Genomic DNA, 19,951 nt, shown 5'->3' with positions numbered 1-19,951 from the left:
TGAAATTTCACCCCTCTGTGTGTTTCCCCACCCTGCCCACCTGCATCCTAAAACCTGCCCTTGAGTCAAATCTGAAGAGACTTCCATGTGGTTCGATTTTCAAACTAGTGAGAGACCAGGTTGGGTATGAATGCAATAAATAAGGGCTGCACTTGACCTAACGGGACCTCCCCCTCTCTGCGGGGGTCTTCCTCTTTGCAGCGATGCCCGGAACATGGCCCGCGACGTGCAAAACACCTTCTACGAGATCGTGGCTGAGTATGGGAAGATGAACCAGCAGCAGGCTGTGGATTACGTCAAGAAGCTGATGACCAAGGGGCGCTATTCCCTGGACGTCTGGAGTTAGGGTGGGCGGGGCTTGCTGGGTAGAGGGGGGGCGGTTCTCAGTGGGGGGCTGCAGGAGGGGCAGGGAAGGGACTCTCACTTGGCTGCGCATCCTGCCCCCCTGTGGGACTGTGCGCAGGTGTGCACACCTGGCTCCCTCCTCGCTCCCTCCCATTCATTCAATGTTAAGAGTGTGCCGCAGGGTGACTTGGGAGGGTTTTCCAGGGGGCGGGTTAGGCCACCTCAGGCCAGAATCACCAGTCGCGCTCTCTCTCTCTCTCTCTGCAATTGCTGCTGCTGCTCCTCAGAGGACTTCTGGGTGTGCAGCGTTTTTCATCCTCTCTTCTCTACATGTCAAAACTTACTTTCATTTTTGGGGGAAACGGAACTTCGCTCCAGTCCCATCTGGCGGGCGTCTCTGCATCAGGAGAAGCTGCAAAAGCGGGGCTCGGGTGCTGACCCCTTCCTCTTAACTCCTCGGAAGATGCGTAGCTTTCAGTTAGCCTGCGGGAAACGATCAGGCCCCCCAGACCCGCCCCCCACCCTTCCCAAGCTGATGTGAAGGGTGCTCCTGCCGCAGCCAGAGATGGCATTGCTTTGGGTTTTAGTGACCAGTGACCTGTGCTGTTGGGGGGGTCCCCAGTAGGATAACAGGGTGGGGGTCAAGTGGAGAGCAAAACGACGTATTTAAGAAGCCAGCAGTGTGAGCGTAGGGGGGCTTTTTTCTCCCTGCCCCTACACTTCTTACTGTGCCTAGAACAAGCTTGGAGACCTTATACCATCTGTGTGAAATTGGATCAAACGCGGGAGGTGTGCATTTGGGTTGGCGGCTGTCCTGATCTGATACCTGGTGCTGCATGCTGGCATGTCTCAGGCTCACCTGTCTGGGGATGGCAGTCCTGCCTCTTGCCTGCGTCCCCTCCTGTTACAGCCTCATTGGATGAAACTCTCGCCCTCTCTGCTGTACCAGCAGACAGCCATGGAGGGTGGCAGTGGATCAGGGTAACACAGTTCAGTCTGGGCTGGAGGACAGTACCTGGCTGTCCAGTCCTCTTTCGTTGGCACTTAATTTCCCTCCCTCTCCCGCCCAAACAGTGGGGAAGCCCATTCCGGACATGGCGGCCCCCTCCGGCCAGTTCCTAGGCCCGCCTGTCATTTCCCCCTTGCTGAGACCGATGGGGTGCTGCCCCTGGCATGAGAAATGTGTGTGCCATGGCCGAGCCCAGCCATGGCGCTTTTCAGTCCCGGTGTGGCTTGCCTCCCCAGCCATGCAACTTAACGGTTCGTGTTGAAGCTGCCAGTGTGTGCCCAAGGATGTACGTTTGGATTGAGTGCTGGGGTGAGCAGCTTGTCCACTGAATGTACATAACTGTAAGGAGACTTTGCTCTTGGAATAAAATATGGCCTGATTCTTTTCCTCTGCCTCCTTCTTAGGCCTTGTGTGGGGTGGGGGCTTGTGGAGCTGAAGCTGGAACTGGAGTGATGCTCCCAGCCTTACCTTCCACGGATGCACCAAACCATTATCAAGGCACGTGTAGTGGGCAGCAACCCACTCGCCAACGCTGCTAATCTTTACAGACCGCTATTTGGAGAGAGTTTTTACTACAGGGTTTCCCAAGCTGAGGTCCACTTGGAGTCCACAACGTGGTCTGTGGATTTGGGGTTGGAGATGGGAGGCTGCACAGCCAATGCACTATTTCTTATGCTGCGTTACCATTTGATTTGTATGAAATGTAAGGAAGGAAGGAATCACAGAATTGTAGAGTTGGAAGGGACCCTGAGGACCATTCTAGTCCAACCCTCTGCAATGCAGAAATATGCAGCTGTCCCATGGGGGCTCGAACTTGCAACCTTGACACCATGCTCTAACCAGCTCAGCTATCGTGTGCTTAGGAAGCCACAAAGCCAGACGGCATCTGGCACAGTGCATTACAACAGGTACAGCAGACAGAGGGGGGAAGTTCTGAACAGGTCTGCAAGGATCTTCAACTTTCAAGTGGTTGTGTGTGTGTGTGTGAAGTGTGGGAACCACTGTTACTACCATGGTGAGGGAAAGGGGTGGTGGTCTGCTTCTCCTTTTCAAAGCCCCCGAAGCTCATAGGGACCAACCAAGCATCTTTTGCCATCCACATAAGAGCGTGCTGGATCAGGCCATCAGAAACCTACTTCCTCCAATAGTGGAGATGCTTCACAGCCATTGCTTGCCCTCATCCTCCATTCATTTGCCGATAACGTTTTAAAGCCGTTCACATTGGTGGCCATCATTACTTCATCAAAAGGCTTACAGTTTAACAAAGCCCATAAGTGGAGAGCTCATGGGATCAGAACTGTAGACTTGGGAGAGATCCCCTCCTGGGGGGCGGGGGGGGGGGCGTTCAACCCCCTGCAATGCAGTAAACGCAACTCAATAATCAATGACGGACAGCCACTCTAAGCTCTGCTGAAAAACCTGCAAGGAAGAATCTCCTTGTCATTTGAATCTATTGGCCCAGGTCCTGCCTGCGGGAGGAGCAGAAAACCAGCTTGCTCCACCTTCCATGGGACAGCGCTTTAGATAGTTGAAGATGACTATAAGGTCACCCTCTTAGTCTTCCCTTCTCCAGGCAAAGCATACCTAACGCCTCTCTCTCTGTGTCCTGTACAAAACACTGCATCCCATGCAGAAATCGCACAACCTGAACAACACTTGCATTTTTCCCTCTCTTTCCTTTTACTATTTCACATATGCTGCTTTCATGGGAGGAGCAAGGATAAAGCAGAAATTCAACACAGCCACTTCCCTGGCTGTTTTAGGACTGCAGCAGATGGGCAATACCTGCTATCCTGTGAAATGGAGGCATTGCTTCAAAAGAATGAATGGAAGCTGAACTCCGCACTTCCCTCAGATGTTTGACGCGCTCCCAGAAGCTCCTGCTCAGAGGTGCCTTGGCACTTGCACAAGACTCCTCATTAATTTCAGGAATCGCTTTCAGCCTGAGGACTGCATTTGTTTCGGGCAACCTTTTAGAGTGGGTACGAGCAGAACAGACTAGTAGACTGTGCTGCCCTCCCTCAAAATCAGGGTGTTTTTTTTAAAAAATGCTTACGCAAGCAAGAGGCATTATCACACTTCAAGGACACATTCCCATCACAGGAAGGCAGGGGGAGATAGGAAAGAGTTCCTTCCAAATGCAAAGGCACGCAACGGAAGCTATCCTTTTCTCTTGCTGCCCAGATACCCAAAAAAGCCACCCAATGTCCCATCTCTCTCCTCTCATCACTATGCAATGGCCCAAAATGTGCCTTCCTGTTCAGCTGGACCCATTAATAGCCAACGGTGCTGGCCATTGCAATGGAGATTGTGCAAAACCCTGACCCATCCCTCCTTTCCCTTGCTGGTTGAAAGGCAGGAGAGGCACCAAAGGCATTTCCCATTTTTTCTTTTATTCCAATAGTTTCCCCCCCTTTTTTTTAATACGACATGCGTACATTCTTTAAGACGATTGTGACACAGACCAGCTCCTCCCAGCTTCCTGAAGACATCGATATGCACACAAACACACAAAAGACACCACAAAGCTTGAACAAGACTGTCCCCCTACTACACCATCACGTAGCAAATTCAGACCATGCTGTTTCCTAATCCCCACTTTCCTGAAAGCCTTTGGAGGCTTCTGAACAATGGCAGCGCCGGACCCTCAGCAGCAGAGCCATCCACTTCTCACTGCCAGCCAACTGCCAAGAACCATTCCTGGGTCACAGGAGGGGGAAGGTTGCTTGTGTGCAAGGCTGGGGCAATCCTCCCTTCTGCCACCTATGCACCTTGGCCTCAGGATGTAAGAAAGCAGACAAGGGTGCAGGACAAGGGTCCCTTCTGAGGAGCAGAGCAGCACTCCGAGGCAGGAAGTGATGCTTTGTATGGCAAAGGCAAAGACTTCTTTCTCTTGCAAGGCGGTTCAAAATGGGGCAGGGGAGGCCCCCCACAACATCCTCACTACTTATACATACCGTGGCCTCAGTTGAACCTGCTTCCTTGTTAAAAGTCTGCTAGAAAAGAGCATGGCGGCTGTTGGCAATCCGTCGCCTGCTCTTGTAGGAGGGTTGGGCCCAAGGGTACCATAGAGAGTCATGTCCAAGTGGGTCGATCTAGGCCTCCAGCACGCTGCTATGATCCTGGAGAATCTCCTCCCACCATTGAGGACGAGGTCCTGTCCTCGGCGGAAAAGGACACAGGAGTTTGCCCAGTCACCCGCCACTTTGTTTGAAGGACTGGTTCAAAGTCGGTGGACTCCGGGAAAGTTGCGCCCAGCGCTGAGCAGATTGTCCGTTCAAGACTAGCTGGAGCAGGACCAGCGCTGCCTCCAGCCAGGTGAAAAAACGGCAGAACACCAGATGGCAATACAGTTTTGTTGGTGGGGATGAAGGTGGGGGGAGAGGACAAGGAGAGTGGGGTGGGACAGGCCCCGCAAGCCCCACTCCCTTTACTCCACCTTGGCCTTGTTCTGGAATTTCTGGTGAACAACACGCAGGGTGGTGAAGAAGTTGCCGGTGAAGAGGACAAAGAAGGGGAGGCCGCACATCAGCACCTGCCGGAGGAATTTAAGACTTGGTGAGACTTTGCCCTGCCAGGAGGGTGGGGGAGATGGCAGGGGGGTCACCCCAGCAGTTCTCCCAGATGGTAGTTCTTGGAGATGAGTGGACATCCTGTCCCCATCCAAAGAAAGAAGCTGTCACAAACCCAACGCGATGAATGAATCGATTTTTTGCGGTCAAGGACCAGAGTGTGGCACAATGTATCTCATTTCTTTGAACTTGTTCCAAGAGCTGTTCAAAAGAACCTCTATTACCCCCCTCATTTTACATGCTGCTTCCAGAGCTCCAGCAAGTTGTGTATCCCCCCCCATCTTACTTGCCTTTTGGCTCAAGGTCCGTCCCCCCACCAGTGAAAGCAGGACATTTATAGAATCATAGAACTGTAGAGTTGGAAGGGACGGCAGCGGTCATCTAGTTCAACCCTCTGCAATGCAGGAATCACAGCTAAAGTTTAATTTAGCCAAACTGCATTACCATCTATCCCATCATAAATTTATTTATATCCTGCCTTTTTCCTTGACAGGGATGCAAAGCAGCTTACAAATAAAATAAGTACAGCTAAAGACGTTTTTAAATATAGTTGGTTTTTTTTAAAAAAACAACCCACTAACAGAATTCAAAAGTTTAAGATCTATTAAAAACCATACACATAATTACAATAAAAACAGCACAGCACCAGCCCTTTCATAAAAAGCAATCAGTTCCCAAAAGTTTGTAGGAGTAAGAAAGCTCCCACTTCCAATTAGCTAGTTTTCTTTTTGAATAGGATCTATAAGTTGCACCTGGCCTGCAGAGGAGCCCACGGCTGGTTCACACAGCGGCAACCAAAATCATACACCCTGCCCCTCGCACGGAAGGGGGAAAGGAGTTATGGGAGGCTGGTGTTGGAAATGACGGCTCCACCCAGAGGTTCCCCAGCCCTTCCCTCCGAAGCAGCCTTCAAAGTGGGGACCAGGCCTTGAGATAGAAAAGAGAAGGGCTTTCTGCCCTCAGGAAGGTCAGTGTTGACAATCCCAGCCTAGCTGGGCCAATAGCCTAATGCTGCATATATGGAAGTCTCCTCTGAAGGTTTCACAGGGTTAAAACAAAAGAGGGAAAAGTAGCTCTCTGCCCCAAGGAGCTCTTACCTGCCACTCTTTGCATTCTGGGTGCCTGGCCAGTTGGAAGAGGGTGAGGGCATTGTAAAGCTGCCAGAACTAGAGGAGTCAGGGAAAGAGAAGGGAGCACAGACATTTTATTTGCAACGTGTTACACAAGCCAGTGTGGACCAGTGGTTAGAGTGCTGGACTTTAGGGATGGGGAGACCAGGGTTCAAATCCCAACTCGGCCACAAAGCTCACTGGGTGGCTTTGGGCCAGTCGCTGTCTCTCTCAGCCTAACCTACCTCACAGGGTTGTTGTGAGGACGAAATGGAGAAGGAGGAGACCCACATGCACAACCACCTTAAGCTCCTTGGGGGGGGGAAGGTGGGGTGTAAACATAGCAAATAAATACACAATACGCCACAGTTTCCAGGCCACATGAAAGTGACAGGTGGTTGGTGGAAGGACCCCAAGTGAGAGGCAGGGGATTGAAGATCTCCCAGGGTGAGAGATGGGGAAAGGAAAAGGGGAGATATGAGTCGCTTTCTTTCAGAGAAGCTTCTGTATTTGTGTGCTGCCTTTGCAGTTGAGATACCGTGTTGCTGATTTGCTCTCCTTTTTATGTTGTTAGGAGAATCTGCATCGTACTATGCACTCCTTATAATGATTTTATTCTTTTATGTTGCATCAATATGACATTATGTTATTTGCAGTGTACACTGTAAAAACGCCCTGTGGGCTTCTGATGAAGGGTGGCATATAAATTTAATAAATAAGAACAAAGCCAATCTTTTTCACAAGCCAATCAGAAGCCACACTTTGGTTTCCAAACGTTTTGGAAGTCGAACAGACTTCCAGAACGGATTCCGTTCGACTTCCGAGGTACCACTGTACTGATTTCCTCTCCTCTGGGAAGTTCAGGAGGAGGGGGGCGCTTCTCCACCATTCCTCCTCAGTCTCATCTCCCTCAGTCCAGTCCCTGACATCCCACCATTCCTAGATGCCCTCCCCCAAAATGCCACGGCACACTTACCTGGCCAAAGAAGAGGAATGGGAGCAGGAAGGTGAGGCCTCTCCACATCCAGGACTGGAAGCCCTCTGCAGGTGGCAGGAGAAAAAAAGAAGAAGATATGTGTCAGAAAAGTGAAACTAGCGGCATCTCTGGCACTACACCTTGTGGCAGGAGTCTTAAGCAGTGGCGATGGGGAATGCAGAGTCCAACAGCTTGAAGGGTCACAAGCTTGCCTCTCCTAAGCTTGGGCTTCTCCTAAGCCTGGAGAGGTTTGCCTCCTCAGCAAGAGGAGAGGAGGCCAAAGCAAGAGATGCCACTTACCCACTGTGAGGTCCATGGTGTGCCGCTCACCCAGGGCTCTCAGCCGGTACAGGCAACCGCTCTGGTAATAATACTGGAGGAACTGGACAAAGCCTGTCGGAAGGAGGTGGTGAGAAAGGTCACTTGGAAGGCCAATTCCAAAACCTGGCTTCTCAGACGTTGCAAAGGCTTTCTGATCATCAGGAGTTAAAAAAATCATAATCTGTTGGCTTCCTTCCAACTCCCTATTTTTCAAGAGGGTCCTGGGAATTTGAGCTTTGTTTTTTTAAACAGACTTTTTTGCTTGCTAAGAAATGGGACAAAAGTTTGAACCGTAAAGAGGCAGCATGGTGTAGTGGTTAGTGTTGAACTAGGGCCTAGGAAAGACCAGGGTTCAAATCCCCACTCAGCTGTGAAGCTCACTGGGTGCGACCTTGGGCTGGTCTCAGCCTCTCAGCCGAACCTATCTTACAGGTAGAGAGGTGTGTGTAGAAACCAGTCAAATGTAGGAAGGTAAAATTTACATGATCTGCTCTGCTCAGTTCCCTCTGACCCTGCCCACGGCTGTCAGGTGGCCCTCAGAACCCTAGAATGGAGTTTGGCCCACCAGGGCTATAAAAGGCTTCCTCACACCTGCCTTTCCGTTCCATCCAACAAACCCCTTTCTTTCTCAACAAGGAAATTTGAAAGTTTTGCTAGTCTCACCCGGACAATTCTGCTCGCAAGCTCATGTTGTGGAACTGGAGGCCTGTATCCTACTCAAGAATGGAGTTACTGAAATTAGCACTACTGAAATTAGTTCACGTAGCCCACTTCTGAAAACGTGCTTGGCTAATTGAGCACGCTGCCCCACCCACATGGTTTTGAGGCTCAAGGGTGCTCAGCTGACCTTCCTGCTTCCTTGTGGGCAGCTTCACTTACTTTGATACATGGAGAAGGTGAGAAACTGATTTCTGAACTTCTGGTACATGAGACCATCTGGCCTGCAAGGACACCGAGAAAGTGGGATCAGGTGGGGGGGGGAGAGAAAAGGAGAAAAGGAAAAGCATGCTCATTTAGAAATGTATAACCCATTCTCCTAGCGCAGGGTGGGAACCCTCCATCCTATGGGCCAAATTGGGCCCCCAAACTGTGACAACCTGCTCCAGTTATGGAGCAGGTATTCATTTCATACAATTTATATAACACTTTGAGGGTTTTTGTTTGTTTGTTTGTATCCTTTTTTGAAAATCACTTTGTGGTTTTCGCTAACAATCGTAGACTCATAGAACTGTACGGTTGGAAGGAATGCTGTGAGGCCGGTAGAGCTCCCCAGTGTGCCGAGACCGGGTCTTCTTGGAGTTGTGTTACTTGGGAATGCAGCCCAAAGTGGGTAGAAAATGCCATCTAAGGCTTCAACTCCATTGAAGGGGGTTGGACGAGATTACCCTGTGCGTTGATTCCAATTCTACGGTTCTCTGAGTCTATGATTGTTAAAGAAAACCACAGAGTAATTTTCAAAAAAAGGAATAAAAACAATCAAGTAAAAAAAACAGCTATGCAAAACATTCAGATAAGAATTAAAATCAGTGATGAGCTAAAAAAACCTCAGATTAAAACACATGTAAAGATTCTACATATCTGGACAGGCTTGCCTGAACATAAATGTTTTTAGCAGGAGCCAAAAAGAGCACCGGGAAGGTGCCTGACTGGTGTCAACAAGCAGGAAGTTCCAAAGTGCAGGAGCTGATACATGGAGAGTTCAATCCTACCTGGTTGCTATCTCCCCACCTGTCCACAGGCAACTTTGACAGGTAGGCGGCACCACACACCTGTCAATCATCTGATGTCCTAACATCAGACAATTGGCAGATGGGGCGGTCCTACCCACTTGTAAAAATTGGCTGGTGTAGTGTGATACAGATAAAGTTCTGGCCTGCTGGGCCAAAATTGCTCCCTGACGCCATTTAATGGCAATGCTTGCAGCAAAACAATTTAACAGGAAAATGAAGAACAGGCACAGCAGATGAAAGCTTTAAAGGAGGTTCGAGAGAGCTTCCTCCAACAGTGCTGGACTAGGCAAACTTCCTACATACATATGTTTAACCGAGGAAACTCACTGAAGTAGGATATGGTCATTTCCACCACCAGTGATGACTTTAACTAGGGGAGCGCACTGAGCTGTACAATGTAACCATACATTCACAGAGACACACAGTCTTGAAATATACAGCACAAACCTACATTTTCTCGGCACAGGGGAAAGTTTGTAGCTGAGCCATAGATCTTGTGCTTTGCATAAAAAAAGGTCCCAGGTTCAATCACCGAAATCTCCAAGGGTCCGACTCTGCAAAAGTCGGCTTCCTAGGCTATTACTTATTTATTGGGACAATTTATACTCTACTTAATGCCATGGTTTCTAAGCAGCATCCCACGAGGTTACAGGAAACCTTGCAGAAGATGAAGTCAGTTAACTACAAAAATCAAAAAATGTTTATTTAAAATGACTACTGGGAAAAAAAACACCTCGAGAACCTGTGTGATGAGGTGGTTAGTGTGTTGGACCAGGGTTCAAATCCCTGCTTAGCTGCAAAGCTCACTAGTTGTGACCTTGGGCCAGTCACCACCTCTCAGCCTAACCCACCTCATAGGGCTATTGTGAGGATTAACTGAGTAGGGGCAAAAGATGCACGCCACCCTGAGCTCTTTGGAGGAACAGGTGGGATATTAGTGCAACAAATAAAATGAAGGGGGCCAGCCAGCTTGATCTCAGCCAAGAGGGAGTTCTGCAGAGTTAGGCCCCCAATACTGAACGCAGAAATCCAGGTGAATGTGAGCTGGGCCTCTGAGCCACAGGGGACCACTGATGGCCACCAGGACATCATATAATGGCAACAGAGAGGATGCTTAGCTGAGGACTCACCAAGTCAGCATGACGCCGGAGAGGAAGGTAGAGATGTAGTGATGGAAAACCCACCAGCCTTTAATTCTGGGGAAACACAAGGGGGGGGGACGGGACTTTTGTTAGAGAGTGTTAACTTTAAGCCCTGCAGCTCAGCACACTTGCTTGGGAGTTCCTCCTCAAGATGACGAGGGAACAATCAAAGGCAGCTGCAAGGTGGCTCCAAGGAGGGGTATCAAGCTGCCAGATGCAACAGCCAGTGGCAACCTGCAACACCTTGGCTCAGAGGTGACCAAGCAGGTGCCCGTGCCCCAGACTCTCAGCTTTCATTTTCTTTCTTTTTTTTTAAAAAAAGGAAGTCTCCAGGCCTTGTAGGAAAAGTTAAGGGGCAAAACGTGCAGGTGCTGTCTTTGAAATGTCAGCCTGCCCAAACATGCCTATCAGTGTGAGTCACAAAGGGTCCTAGAGGAGATAGGCAAACAACCAGGCTGTTAATATTTATATTAATGCTAACAGCCTGGCATTGTTTGTGCATGCTAAGTGACCAAGAAAATAAAAAATTCAGTGCCGTTTTGAAACCAGTGGTTAAACTCAGTGCAGTTCTGAAAGCTTCAGTCTGCTATCTTGATTCAAAATGGCATCCAACCATGGAAGGATATCTTCTCATTGATCTCCGGAACTATCGTGATGAATGGGCATCTCTTAAGAGGTGCCCAAATGCATAGCAAAGAAGCAACTATCCAAAATATACAGCTGTACGAGGAGAGGCCATGGAAAAGATCCCAGGCTCCATCTTGCAGCCCTTCTAGTTAGGGGTCAGACGGAAGGTCTAGGAATGGCTTCTGCTGCCAATCACAGCAGGCACAGCTGCGCCAGATGGACCACCGGCAGCTTCTCATCCTACCACCGTCTCTGTGAGCACAAGAGTCCTTGTTTCCGCTCCCGGCACTGCCAGTTTAGGTTGATCTCAAGAAGCAAGACTTGGAGAAAGTCTTGGGAAGCTCAGCCGGTCAGAGGACACCGCCCTGGCTCATCATCTTATCAGCTCTGCCTCCAGAGCTTTCGGTGGTTCTGGACAACTTACTTGGACCCGTTGTTGATCAGGATACTCTCGCGGATGGTGAGGGTGCAGTAGTACCAGACCAGGAGGAAATTGAAGACTGCATCTGTCACCCTGTGGCAAGTGGTGAGAGAGGGAAAGGGTTATTGTGCATGGTGGAAGAGAAGGGGTTCGTACTGGTCTTCCTTCTTTTGCCTGCAAGGCACCCTGCAACCTTTAACAACCTCGGGTTGGAGAGATAGGCTGGCCCTGTGTCAGTGGGAGAAATGGGCAGTAGCAGGATTCGCTCCATCAGCTTTGCCGAAAGACCAGCTCTATCAGGCACTTCCCAATCCTGAACGGCGCTGGCTGGTCTTTATGAGAACAACTCTTTAAGAATGGGTTCCTCAGCTTGATTTCTGCCCCCCTCCCCCGTTTTTGTGTGGTGGTGGTGTTTCTAGATTGTAAGCCTGCAAGCAGGGACTTTCCTGTTTATAACTGATTGTACATAAGGCTCTCCGGAAGCCTTTTGGCCAAAGAGCAAGGTGCAAATGCTCTAAGGAAGAAAGAAAAACCACTGCTTCAGAGGGATGTCATTCAAGCGAGCAGGGATAGGAACGATGGCTCACTTTTAGCAGTGCGGTCCCAATCCAAGGCTGCCACAGACTCACCTGGAGTTAAGCAGGAACCGGCAGGTGAAGGAGATTATGAGCAGGATGATAGTGAGGTACAGCTTGAACTTCTCATACTCATCCTTGTACCTGAACCTAGAACAGGGAGGCAGAGCAGTGAATGGACTTTGCCTAGCACCCAGCTTCCAGGGCTCAGCCTAAGCTTTTCTTTGTGGCTTGGGACCCAGGCTTGGCCAATCCCCAAACGAACCTGCCTAGGCATTAAGATAATGGAAGATGCCTTTCTCCAGGTACGCTGAAGAATGCAGTTACTGGTTTAATTCTCCATGAGTCAGTAGAGATGCTTCAGTCCCCACAATGCACCTGAAGGCATCCTGTGACCTATCTGTGTTACCGGGCAGATCTGGCAAACAACTTTGTGTATAAAAGGGCTCAGGTTACAGCAAACTGTCTGGGTTGTGGTAGGAGATTTCAGGAATTGCAAGAATTGTTGAAGGCTATCTGTTGCCACTGCAGATTTGAATGAAAGAGATAATCTGAAGAAGAAGCTGGAAAATTGCCAGACTTCAGAACTCAGTGAACTCTATCAGTTGCAGGACTTTGCAAGCAACTGAATTCCGGACTTGGCTGTGGACAAATAATGAGATTCATCTACGTTCCTGAAGCCTGGAAAAGTTCTCAATACACAATAGTTCTGAAAACACATGCTTTTTCAAAAGGACATTTTTCCATGTGTCTCATCAATCACCATCTCACTTTCTCTTCTCTAACTCTGAGGAAAGGTGCTCTTGATTTAATCACCCAGTTATGCTGATTGATTAATCAGCTAAGCATTGTAGCTATTATATTAATGAAGCTTCTAGCCCTCATGGTGGCAAAACACACTGGAATGCAGGTGAGCAAGGCCTGTTGAAATCTTAAATCTTGAATAATGGATGGCTAAGATTTTCAGTGATGGTGGGTTTCAACGTGTGTGCCCCTCTTATAAGTAGCAAAACCAGAAGTTATGCAAAATAGTAACATATGACAGAAGCATGCAAAATGAGAAATCATGTAAGCATTTGCTTATTTGCATAATTAATGCAGACCACAGAATTCAGCTTCTGCTGGTGCTGAATTTTAGCTGACCGTCCCATCTCTCTGCCCCCACCCACTCCAGTCTCCAAATTCTCCTTCAGCTACAAACATTTCCTGTAGACCCGATTGCAAGCATTCTGCAATTCCATCCCACTGTAAGGTGGAAGAAAGGAAGCAGCACTGGGTAATGAGTATGGCACCAGGCATCCCAAGAACCTCAGCCTTCAACAAAACAAACAAACCCGCCCAGAAAACAAGTTCATAGTACATATGAGTGCAAACCACAAGGCAAGCAATGAAGCAAAACGTTAGGAGATCAGCATTTACTTTGCCTGCTTGCTGAGCAGAGTGACATTCACGTTCCCCAGCACGAGACTCAGGTACAACCTGGATCACAACAGAAAGAGGAGATAATTAAATACACCTCTGCAACACACACACACCACAAGCCAAACTGCTCCCACACGCCAAGTGCACTCAACATCTCAGACTGCAGGGCAGTCTGCTGTGTTGCACAAGAGTAATGAAAAAGTCCTAAGAGCTTAAGAAGAGCAATGCTGCATCGGGCCAGTAGCCCATCTAGCCCAGCATTTTGTTCTCACAGTGGCCAACCAAATGCCTGCGGGAAACCCGCAAGCAGGATACAAGCACAAGAGAACTCTCCTCCCTCCTGTGGTTTCCAGCAGCTGGTCTTCAGGAGCATTACCGCCTCTGGCTGTGAAGGCAGAGCAGAGCCATTGACAGCCTTCTCCTGCATGAAGTCTCAGGCCTGCTTGCGTTTAGGGTATGAGATGTTAAGCTATGAAAACAGTCAAATGCAGAATTGTAAAGGGGTGTGGGCGCTCATTACAAACACTGGATAATTAGGACAGGACTGAGGGATTTGGGGGCCCTCCAGATTTGGGACCCCCGTTGTCCCCAACCACTCACTGAGGCTGATGGGAACTGTAGTCCAACAGCACCTGGAGGGTTCCCCACCCCCTGATGTAGGACCGCACTAGGAGGAACATCTTCCTGTTCTCTTGACAGCAGTCAGCTGCAAATGGCTAAAATGGAGCCTCTCTTTCTAAAGGAAGTCTCCCTTAGAATATAAAAAACTCAGAACCAGCCAACCAACTAGGTTGAAAGGCTACTTTCAAGTGAGTTCCCTCAGAGACATCTGGTGGGCCACTTTGGAGAAAAAGGGTGTTGGGTGGGAGCCATCAGAGTCCCATTAACCTCCCAGCTGCTGGACTTCCAGAGCTAACCTCCATTCATTATAAGTACTATTTAACTTGGAAAGAACCGGCAGCTGAGTTTTGCTTCCCCCTCTTCCCTCTCTGTTCCTTTTTCCTTGTGTGCTACAGCTTGATTGTATGCAACCGCTCTGAGAGCGTTCATTGGTTGAACAGCAGAATTCTGATGCTCTTATAAATAGATGGTGTGGGCCCTTACCCATTCTTCTTGGGCAAGTAGGCCTCCATTTCAAAGAAGACATCCTGCCGCTCTTTGATCATGCTCTGGAGCTCCTGGAAGGACTCTTTCGGTTCCTCCTCATTGTTGTCGGCAAGAGAGCACTTGCACCTGGGCAAAACAGCACAAGAGAAGTCATGCAACCATCCAAAGCCCAATGAAACAGCAGCAGAAACACACCACAAACAAACAGCAAAATAATCATCCATCAAACGCCTTGTGCCAAAGACCTCACTGGGGAGAGTGGACAGCCACATCTTGAAGGCTCTTGCAGTGTAGCTGGAAGCCAAGTGGAGCTGCTATCCTATTTAAAGAGGGTCAGGCAGAACAGGAGATGAAACACCCCATCTACCAGTCCCTCTAATGTCAGAATATACAATAGTTTATTGTAATAGTTAATTTAGGATTTGGCTGCCGACCAAGAAAGAGATCCATCTATGTCAGGCCCATCTGAAGTCCATTTTGGCGGCCTAATCTGGCGCACTGGTCACTTTAATGCAGCCCCTGTAGCAATATATGTTGTGGGGTAAAATCCTTTAAAAAGCTCTCAACAACTTTGGCTGGCACTCACGCATGTTCACTTCATCAAATCTGGCATTCTTTGAAAAAGGTTTGGGCACCCCTGATCTACGTTCATGAAGCCTGGAAAATTTTTGCATTCAAAAAGACACAATAGTTCTGAAAACATGTGCTTTTTCAAAGGGATATTTCTCTGTGTGTCTCATCAATCACCATCATATAAAAAGCACTTTCCCTTCTCTCACACATGGGATGAAGGCCTCTCCTAAGAGTAATACTGTATATATTGTAAATGGCACATGGCCTAATTGCTTGGAAAGGTGCTCTTCATTTAATCACCCAGTTAACCTAGTTGATTAATTCGCTCTTGTGTTAATGAAAGCTTCCAGACCTTGTGGTGTTGAAATCTTAAATACTGGATAATAGATGGCTAAGATTTTCAGTGATGGTGGTGGATTTAAGTCCCCATGTCCATCTGATGATGAGCTAGAAGGGCAGTTAACTACAATTTCAGTAGCCCAAAAAGGGAAAACCTGGAAAAATCGGCATTTTTCTTTGCAGTGTAAGAACTTATGGACTTTGGCTGTTGTGGAAGAAATAACACATAAATCACATGTCGCTAGAGGGATGGAGAACTCAGAATGTGAGAATTTATTTCTTACGCTTCAGGCTTAGATGCCCAACATTCACCCTCCGTGCCAGTTCAGGAAAAATGGCTACCTTGATTCTCGCTGGTATGTTACCACTTCTTTCTCTTATTACTGTTTGCTTGCTTTGTCTGTGCTGTGACAGAATACTGTACCCTGCTTTTGAACTGTGGGGTTGTTCGCAATGGTAATTTATAAAAAGAATATAATTGTTGCTTGCAATCCTTAACTGGTATGACGAATACCTCCTCCTACACCTTTTTGTTTTGTTGGCCTATAATCTTGCTTTGTTGACACTCGTTGCAATAAACAACTGACGGGTCACCATACCAAATAAATTTGGACTTGTGAGTCGACATACCCAAAAGGTTGCAAGCTGCAGGACTAGATGACAGTCCCTGCCCACCTGGTTGCTAAACCCACATTGCTCAAGTGATACTTGACTCAGCAATGCTCAGGCAGTCCTGGTGGCTCCAGTAGCTAAGCCACAAATTGACCCACAGCAACCTCCCCCAGGGAAGCAGGTGCTGCCACCGCAGTTGCCCTCAACATACTTTTTGAGGGCCAGAGAGAGCTCCTTCAGCTGCTTCTTCTGCCGGCTGATGGAGCTGGAAATCCCATCTTGGAGTTTGGTCAGCTCCTCCAGCTTCTGCTTGTACAGCCTGTGAGTCTCCTGGCCAGGAAGGAGAGAAGGGGGGGGGGGGAAAGGGTGTCAACTGAGGCTGCAGCCTAAAACCTCTTTAAGGGGAAGGGAGGTTTCATTATTACATCACTCTCATTCCAATGTATTTTATCATTTATCGCATTTACATCCCACTTTTTCCTCCAAGGCACTCAAGGTGGTGTTCATGGTTCTCTGCTCCTCACTTAATCCCCACAACAATCCTGTGAGGTCAGTTAGGGCTGAGTGGAAGAGACTGACCCTCCCAAGGTCACCCATTGAGCTTCGTGGCTGAGTGGGGACTTGAACCCTGGTGCCGAAACTCTAACCGCTACACCACACAGGCTCTCTCTCTTCTCTTGAATGAGTCAGGACTTAGGAGACAACCTGTTTAGGGAAGTTTTTAATGTCTGATGTTTTATCATGTTTTTACTGTTCTGCTGGGAGCTGCCCAGATGGGCAGGGTATTATTATTATTACTATTATTACCAGTTAACCACTCAGGCCAACACATGCACACACACTTTGACATTGGACACAGCAGGGGCTGCACAGTGTTGGCCCCTGTGATCAGGAAGCAGCACAAAGCTTCTGAGTCGCCCTGGTATAAATACCTGGAGATCAGCCACCTGTCCTAGCAGCACCTCCAGCTGAAGCTCTTGTCCCAATTCCAGCCTCCCTCAAAGGGCATCCCCAAGCCCAGCTTTGAAAGCTGACAGCTTTGAAAGTTGGGATTTGGGCACCGCTGCTCCCAACCCCAACAACGGCACAGTTGGAATCCAAAAGGTTGGGGAAGGGGGCGCCTGGTTGGCAAAGGCTGCCTTAAACAGCCAAAAAGAAGGACAAGGAGGCTCATTTGCAATGGGCTTACTCCCAGGAAATTTTTGGTAGTGTTTGCTTGCATTACCCACTTATAATCTATATACGCAGGCTTGCCGCTTTCCCATCCAAAGTTGGTTGTACGTAACACGTTTCTTTCTATCTACCCTTTCTGTCTGAAAGTCCCCAAAGGCAACAAAGCCTCTACTTGAGGGTGGAACAAAATGGAAGTTTCTAATCGCCTCCTCTTGCACGCATTGGAAGGGGGAAAGGGAGTTGTCACAACTGAGCCTCTTGGTTCGAGGAAAAGGGGGGGCATTGCTTAATCTGCTGCATTTTGCAAGAGAGAAGAATAAACTTTCATCTGAGGCAAATGTACATCAGAGAGGCAGAGCAATGAACTCTGCCATTATTTAAGTTTCAGTGTGATCATTAAAAACGTGTGTCCTAATTATTCCAGATTCCAGGGTGATCCAGAGATCACTTGCATCTCTGTGGTGAGCACGTAAAATGACTTTAATGCCACACTCCTCAGTCATTAACTCACAGGGCACACAAAGATGGCCACTAGCCAGATGTCCACAGCGTATAAATAACCTGACAGTGCTGCCATGAGATAACATATGCAAACAAAACAACATCAATTATGGCTGTGAAGTTTAGCCGATCAACCAGTTAGCAATCTGGAAATATTTTGATCCGTGAAAGCAGCCTCCCCTGACCTAGTATTACCCAGACTCCCATCAGCCCCAGCTGGATGAACTAAAATGTGTTTTTTTTAAGTTGAAGGGTTTTTAAATGAGGGTTTTTTTAAACACTACATGAAGTTTATATGATTATGCATTAAATGGAGCAAGTGGACAGAGGAAAGTTGTTCTCCCTGTCATAACACTAGAACTCGTGGACATCCAATGAAGCTGAATTTTGGAAGATTCAGGACAGGTAAAAAAAAAGTCCTCCTTCACTCAGCACATGGTTAAACTATGGAACTCAATCCCACAGGAGGCAGGGATGGCCACCAACTTAGATGGCTCTAAAAAAAGGATAGGACAAATTATTGGAGAAGGCTATCAATGGCTATGTTCTGTCTCCATGGCTGGGGGCAGTAATGCATCTGAATGCCAGTTGTGCTCACATCCTTCTTGCTGGCTTTCTAGAGAAGGAATCTAGAAGATCCATTATGCCCTTATGTTCTGAATTGCTGGTGGATAGCCCTATCTTAGAAATGGCATGATCCACTCTTTCGCAAACTTATGTACATCTCCAAAAAACCACAGAAGATGCTATCATGTTGCAATACAGTACAGCATCGTTTACAAATTCTGTCCCAGTTCTTGCTGCAGGACGTATTTTTTTTTTGGCTGTATAAAACATTTGAGCAGACACTGTAAGGCAGGATTGTGTGCATGGATTATAAACAACTGAGCTACAAGAGGGCATGGCTTCTTCAAGGGTCCCAAGAGGGACAAAACTAATTAATTAAGATAATATGTCTAGCACAGTCTGCCTATTAAGACCATCATCTTGTTTTTGACAGTGGCTCTATATTTTCATGAAGGCAAAGGCTATCTGAGGCTTCTAGCCACAACAACAACCATGGTTTACCTCCACCATCTGAGGCAGCCTGCCTCTAAATGCTGGTTGCTGGCAATCACAAGGGAGAAGAGGGAGACCCAGACTCAGGAGACCCAGTTTCCTGCTTGGCATGGGGTTGGACTCGATGGCCCTTGTGGTCTCTTCCAACTCTATGATTCTATGATTCTATAACCCGCTTGGCCATGAAGCTGACTTGATTTCCCTGGACCAATCAAACACATTTCTTCTGCACACTCTACCTCAGGGTAGATGTGAAGATAAAACTGGGATGGGCAAAAGACATTGGAGGAAAAGCAGGATGCAAACCTCTGCTTATTTCTAAAGTCTCAAGTGAGACAAAGGAGTCCAGATATGCTCAAAGCTGCTTTCCTCTTCACACAAGCCGGACAGGCACTCTGTACATGCCCAGAAGCACTCATCACACACAGTCACTCAGCACCCCCCCATAGACATTTTGCTATAAACACACAGGGGGAGGCATTCTGGACATGCCCAGAGGCACTCTCTGTCAACTCAGTGACTATGCATACGTCCAAAGAGCTCTCGCCCCACAGATATACATAAAACACGGGAGGCATTCTGCACATGCCCAGAGGCACTCAACACACAAAGTCACTCAGCACATCCCCAGAGGCACTCTTGCTACACAGAGAGAAAGGGGGAAGGCACTCTGCACATGCCCAGAATACCTCTATCTTTTTTATACCGAGCTAGAACCACCACCACCACCCCCACCCCGGGGGTCAGGTCCCGCCACCTCACCCGCAGCTCGAGTAACGTCACTCCCCTCCCCAATATGTCACTTCCCGCCACCTCCCCACCCCTATCCTGCCCTCCCCTCCCCTGGAAGGTGGGGGGGGGCGGCACCTGCACGCGCTGGAAGCCGTCCTGCAGCTCCTCCCAGTCCCGCAGGCAGTCGCTGACCGAGGCCCGCCGGCTCATGGCGGCGGCGAGCACAGCGGCGAATGAAGCCCCTCAGCGGCGCTGTGGGGGCCGAGGAATAAGAAGGGAACGAAGAGAGAGTGGCATTTCCGGAAAAGAGCTCCGGCCAATCCGCGGCAGAGCCCCACATCTCGCCCTGCGTAGGCGCAGCCAATCGACGTCGCCTCTAGGCAGTAGGGGGCGGGACGTATCGAGGGGCAACCGTCGTCGCGAGGGCACGGAGAGGTGAGGGGCTGTGGGCGGGGCGAGGGAGTGGGCGGGGCTTATGGGATTCTGGCGCTTCCTTTTGTCCTAGAAGCATGATCAAGGAGAGACTTTGCCATGCATCATATTGTATTAATTCAGGTATACATGATGCAGATGTATGCATATTTATAGGAAAATAAAATTGTTGTA

At 48.6% G+C, this 19,951-nt stretch overlaps 2 protein-coding genes across 6 annotated transcripts in view; one reads left to right on the top strand and one right to left on the bottom strand.

Annotated features, from left to right (window-relative positions):
- Positions 1-1,740, top strand: part of POR (cytochrome p450 oxidoreductase) — a 54,644-nt gene extending 52,904 nt beyond the window's left edge. For all 4 annotated transcript variants that reach the window (XM_082201429.1, XM_082201427.1, XM_082201428.1 and 1 more), the window contains one exon: positions 202-1,740. In XM_082201429.1, the coding sequence (XP_082057555.1) occupies positions 202-346 (145 nt within the window). In that variant the 3' untranslated portion in view covers positions 347-1,740. The remainder of the gene's footprint in view (positions 1-201) is intronic.
- A 1,283-nt stretch (positions 1,741-3,023) lies between these two features.
- TMEM120A (transmembrane protein 120A) lies at positions 3,024-19,644 on the bottom strand. 2 transcript variants are annotated; one of them, XM_082201536.1, is made up of 12 exons: positions 19,481-19,641; positions 16,092-16,210; positions 14,354-14,482; positions 13,247-13,306; positions 11,882-11,977; positions 11,256-11,345; positions 10,193-10,258; positions 8,212-8,273; positions 7,312-7,404; positions 7,012-7,076; positions 6,024-6,092; positions 3,024-4,889 (listed from the first exon to the last, which is right to left on the bottom strand). In XM_082201536.1, the coding sequence occupies exons 1-12, from the start codon at positions 19,553-19,555 to the stop codon at positions 4,785-4,787; spliced, it is 1,029 nt and encodes a 342-aa protein (XP_082057662.1). In that variant the 5' UTR covers positions 19,556-19,641; the 3' UTR covers positions 3,024-4,784. The 2 variants fall into 2 exon arrangements, with proteins under 2 accessions (XP_082057662.1, XP_082057663.1); XM_082201537.1 differs by lacking the exon at positions 13,247-13,306 and having other exon boundaries at positions 19,481-19,644.
- Between the last annotated feature and the right edge of the window lie 307 nt (positions 19,645-19,951).

This window comes from Podarcis vaucheri (assembly GCF_965113315.1).
Source record: "Podarcis vaucheri genome assembly, chromosome: 15".
NCBI lineage: Eukaryota > Metazoa > Chordata > Lepidosauria > Squamata > Lacertidae > Podarcis > Podarcis vaucheri.
This window is presented reverse-complemented; position numbering and strand designations above follow the sequence as displayed.

Coding starts and splice junctions, on each gene's coding strand:
- TMEM120A (XM_082201536.1), bottom strand. CDS start 19,555: ATGAGCCGGCGGGCCTCGGTCAGCGACTGCCTGCGGGACTGGGAGGAG. Junction 16,211..19,480: donor ACGGCTTCCAGCGCGTGCAG/GTGCCGCCCCCC, acceptor CTTCCTGGCCAG/GAGACTCACAGGCTGTACAA. Junction 8,274..10,192: donor TCCGGCGTCATGCTGACTTG/GTGAGTCCTCAG, acceptor GTGTCCTTGCAG/GCCAGATGGTCTCATGTACC.